General features: G+C 40.2%; 1 protein-coding gene across 1 annotated transcript; it reads left to right on the top strand.

Moving 5' to 3' along the window:
* The first annotated feature begins 723 nt into the window (after positions 1-723).
* LOC132859895 (sphingosine 1-phosphate receptor 3) lies at positions 724-3,316 on the top strand. Its single transcript, XM_060890864.1, has 2 exons — positions 724-950; positions 1,298-3,316. The coding sequence occupies exon 2, from the start codon at positions 1,465-1,467 to the stop codon at positions 2,500-2,502; it is 1,038 nt and encodes a 345-aa protein (XP_060746847.1). The 5' UTR covers positions 724-950; positions 1,298-1,464; the 3' UTR covers positions 2,503-3,316.
* The last annotated feature ends 1,585 nt before the right edge of the window (positions 3,317-4,901 follow it).

Here is a 4,901-nt window from a genome sequence, read left to right as displayed (position 1 = left end):
GAACCCTGACCCTGGAGGTGTGAGGCCAACGTGCTAACCACTAAGCCACCGTTCCCCCCCTAAATGCGCTTTAATGAAACAAAATGTAATTTTTGGCTTATTGCTGTGGTATAAGTGCAATAACAATCCACCCTGTTGTTGTATTTTCCTACTTCTAAGCATCATTGTAGTTTAGCCCTTAATTAAGCCATTTCTGTCTCCATTCTGGATGTGTTTGGTGTAAAATATAAAAACGTACACTACGTGTTCCTTGCTAATCCATAAAAAGGTCCGACTTTGTTTTTTAAACATTAAAAAAAGATATTTATGTGTCCTCGCTCCATTTCCTTTCTTTCGCTATGCTTATTTAAAGCCATTATTGGTTAACTGACCCCTCATTCTCTCTGTCTAACCTCAAACAAATTGTAGCCTACTGTACAATCAGTGGTGCTCATTAAACGTGCTCTGAAACGATCATGCTCTTTTCATGCTCCCTCACAACAATATGAATAATTCAAAGGATATAAAAAGCAGCGATAAATGGCACGTTGCATGTTACAGCGTGGATTCCGTTTGCGCTCGGCTGGATCTTAAACTCCAAGGGAAACGACAGAGACGAGGAATTGCAGCACTAATCGAACCTCCACAGATCCCTCCTTGTATGTTGAGGTCCCTCCTACTTACATCCTCTTTAGTGAGCTGTGTGTCTGTAACTTCATATCTTTAACACAGCTTCTACATGAAGTGGCTGAAGACGGAAAGTGCATCGCATAAGCTGAAGTTAAGAACACACGCTGATGTGGGGGTCAGTAAATGGAAACCTGGCAACTCCATTACACCATTTGTGCAGTGTAAGCATGTGCAATGAAGAGGTTTAATTCCACAGCAGGATGAAGTTAAGAGTCTTCACGCTCTGTTGGAATACGTAGAAGACTGGGGCAGATTTCTCTGGGATTAGAAAAGGTTTGATGGTAAGTGATGGTGATCTGAATTCTGTTGATGATTGTAGATGATTGTAGATGATTGTTCTGTAAACTGAAGTTTTTCAAAGAGAGTAAAAAGAATTTAGTTTAGTTTGTTTACTCTTCTATTATTCACTACCTGAACCTATGGCCATGATTCCTGAACGCATTGATAAGGAAAATACAATACTATATAAATATAACTATTTAAAACTATATAGTGTATAATACATGCCATAAACATAGTTTTTAAACAATGTCAGGATCTCAGCCATGTACTAAAAGACATGAGTGTAGTGTTAAATCTTCATTTTCTTGATTGCAAATATGTAAGAAAGTGTTTCTCTATCAATCAGGGAAAGATTTTCTACCACCTGCTTATCTTCTAAGATCAAGGAATGCACTAGGATCTCCAAACGTCCCTCCATCGTTCTGTAAACCCAACTGGAAACCTCTCTCACCGGGAGCACCCGGTCTCAATCTTGCGTTCTTTTCTGTACTAATACTGCCCCCTGCTGGAGCAATGATAAATCCAGACATACACAAGCACTACAATTACACGGGAAAGCTGAAAAATAGGAACAGCACCAGTGGGGTTGATTTGGGTCCTGAGAAGGTGGTGTTTCTGGTTATAAGCAGCTTCATAGTCCTGGAAAATTTGATAGTTCTGATAGCGATATGGAAAAACCACAGATTCCACAACCGCATGTACTTTTTCATTGGGAATCTTGCGCTGTGTGATTTACTTGCCGGTGTGACATACACTGTAAATCTGCTGATGTCTGGAGAAAGAACTCTGCACCTTTCAACAGAAGAGTGGTTCATCCGTGAGGGGAGTATGTTCGTAGCGCTGGGAGCATCCATCTTCAGTCTGCTGGCTATTGCCATCGAAAGGCATCTAACCATGATCAAAATGAGGCCTTATGACGCTACTAAGAATTACAGAGTGTTTCTGCTCATAGGAACATGCTGGCTGATTGCTGTGGCTCTCGGAGTGTTGCCCATCCTGGGCTGGAACTGCCTGGAAAACCTTCCAGACTGCTCAGTCATTTTACCACTCTACACAAAGAAGTACGTGGCGTTCTGCATCAGCATCTTCACGGCTTTGCTGCTGGCTATTTGTGTACTCTACACTCGCATTTACATCCTGGTGAAGTCCAGCAGTCGTAAGGTGATGAAGCACAGCAACTCCGAGCACTCCATGGCTCTACTGCGGACGGTCGTCATCGTTGTCGGGGTCTTCATCGCATGCTGGATGCCCCTCTTTATTCTCATGCTCACTGATGTGGCCTGCAAGCAAAGGCAGTGCCCAGTCCTGCTCAAAGCTAACTGGTTCATTGCTTTGGCCACGATAAACTCGGCTATGAACCCGGTGATCTACACTCTGGCTAGCAGGGAGATGCGACGGGCCTTTTTAAGCCTGCTGTGCGGATGTTTTATTTCCCCGTGTACGGATGGCGGCAAAGCGTATGGGGACGGCAGCAGGAGTAAGAGCTCTAGCCAGAATCAGAAAGCAGCTGAAGATCAGGACAAACAAGGGAATATAGTCACAGTCACTTAGCATAGAAAGCCAAGGCTCCTGGAATGAGATGTAATACTCAAAGATCCATTTAAATGTAGTATATAGCCATGAATGTTTAATGCATCATCAAGAGATCTAGAAGATTTCTGTTTTGTTTATGATTACATACAGTTTATGATTATAATTACAGTGTTAATCAGGTAACTAAGGACAGACATTTGCTATTTCATTCCTGGTTGGTCCAATTAGTCCTATTCTTCTGTATTCTTAAAGCCCACCAATCCACCAACTAGTTTTTTTCTTCAATCGATCTACAATTAAATTCTCAAAAGGACGACTGTTCTGAACTTACACACCAGCCCAGAGATCTTTCATGCCAAGGATGAGGAAACATTCTGAGCAAGACGGAATGACATTTTAACCCTGAACAAAAATTTTAACCAAGTCTTTCAACTATATTTTTTTGTTAGAAAAGTTGCTCTTGTACGTTGGGATTTCTTTGTCGTTGATAGTTTTTTTTTTCAGCGTAATTGCGCTGATAGAAGAGAATTAAAGAGGACACGTTTATCTGGCTGTTTTCTAAGGAGTTTCAAGTTTTCAGACACAATTTTCAGAAGCAATCACCTTCGAGGTGATGACGGTAAATCCACATCCATCGCTGATTACTTTCCTATAACAGCATGGCCTAAAGGTTGTATTCTTAAAAAAGCCCAGTTGCCTGTATGATGTTCTGCTTGTGATTTCCGAAGGTCTGCAAAACGAACATCTGATCATAATTTGTATTAATATTGTTTTTCAATGTGAGTATGGTGTTATGCTTGTGTTATCAAACTTTTTTAAAACACTAAGTTGTAGAGTTTTGTTTGTAATGTGGTTTTAAATAAGTCTAGTGCTTTAAATAAAGCTAAGCTTGGGATCTGAAGAAAAAATGGAACATGTTGGCCCCAGGCTTCTTTATATGGAATATCCCAGAGGTCTGCTGACCTTACACACACACACACACACACACACACACACACACACACACACAGGTACATATACCATAACTCTGGTATCCACTTCACTCCAGTCATCAACACACAGAGCTGGCTCCCTCTGCTGAACCTAAACGTAAAGTTCAGGTAACATCTAAAGGTCTGAAGTTCTTTTAGTTTGCTGAACATTTTTGTAGAACCTAGTCGAAGGAACCGAGCTTGTGTTACAACACTGAACCTGTTTTCTTTCCACTAAAGACACACCGTTATTCCACACGGTTGTTGATTATTTTCCTATAACAGCACACCCTCTATAAGAACATGCATGAACACACCAGGGTGTAAAGAATGTGGCTTGATTATGAAAATCGTCTCTGATGTTAATCTTTTTTATACACTGTGGCAAAGAAGTTGGTGTGATGTCATATTAGCTAACTTTGACTTAAAACCGTGACATTCGAGTATTCGAGTCATTCGGTATTATATAAAAGGTTGTACTGAAGGCTTAAGTCGCTTGTTAAGACTTGTCAGACCAGCAAATATTCACAGTTTTATTGCCAACAGTCATGCATAATAATAATAATAATAATAATAATAATAATAATAATAATAATAATAATAATAACACATAATGATAACTAATGATTAATAATTCATTAATAACTAGATTTGTAAAGTTCGTCGCGACAAACTTTGATGTTGGCTTTGACGAGGCAATTATTCGCAAAGGCAGGTGCTTTTTGGAGGCGAGTGGACAGAAAGATAGGGTGCCAAAACATTTGGAGGCAAGTGGAGACGAGCATGTGGCGTCATTCGAATACTCCTGAGGAAGTTTCCCTCATTAGGCTGAGTGTTTTGATATGTCACATGTCCATGTTGTAAAAAGTTTTTTGATTTTGCATATTTTGGGGGCGGGGCTGCGGGACAACCGAAAGGCCAGTCGGTACACCAATTTAAAACTTTGTTCAGAGTATCTCCCTAAAGGAGCTGGCCGAGTTTGCCGAGTTATAAACCTCCAAAGTTTATAATGGGAGTCTATGGGAAAAAAGGCCACTTTGAGACCCGGTACTACGGAAGTACCCGTACTCGGATCGCTTAGAAAAGTCACAGCAACAAACTTCAGACCAGGGTCTACAACATATCCGAATTTGGTGCATGTGGTGTAGGAAAGCCCTAGGCCACATTAAATTTTATAAATTTTTGTCTAAGCTTAAATAGGAAAACAGAACATTGGCTTCTACAAAGCGACATAATTAATAACATCGGTTTGGACGTTTATCGTCTGAATAAATTGACTTCATTCGAGAGGAACTAAACGAAAGGCTGGTAATGGATCTGTAATCTGTTCACAGCTTCTGTAACATAAGTCATAAAATTATTTGAGAACGACATAATCCACAACATTAAATGTAGCTATAAAGGGATGAATTTTATGTTTTTTTTTAATAGATGGAGGCATAAAAG

The sequence above is a fragment of the Tachysurus vachellii genome, chromosome 17, assembly GCF_030014155.1.
Source record: "Tachysurus vachellii isolate PV-2020 chromosome 17, HZAU_Pvac_v1, whole genome shotgun sequence".
NCBI classification, from domain to species: Eukaryota; Metazoa; Chordata; class Actinopteri; order Siluriformes; family Bagridae; genus Tachysurus; species Tachysurus vachellii.
The sequence above is the reverse complement of the archived record's forward strand: the minus strand, read 5'-3'. Positions and strand labels throughout refer to the sequence as shown.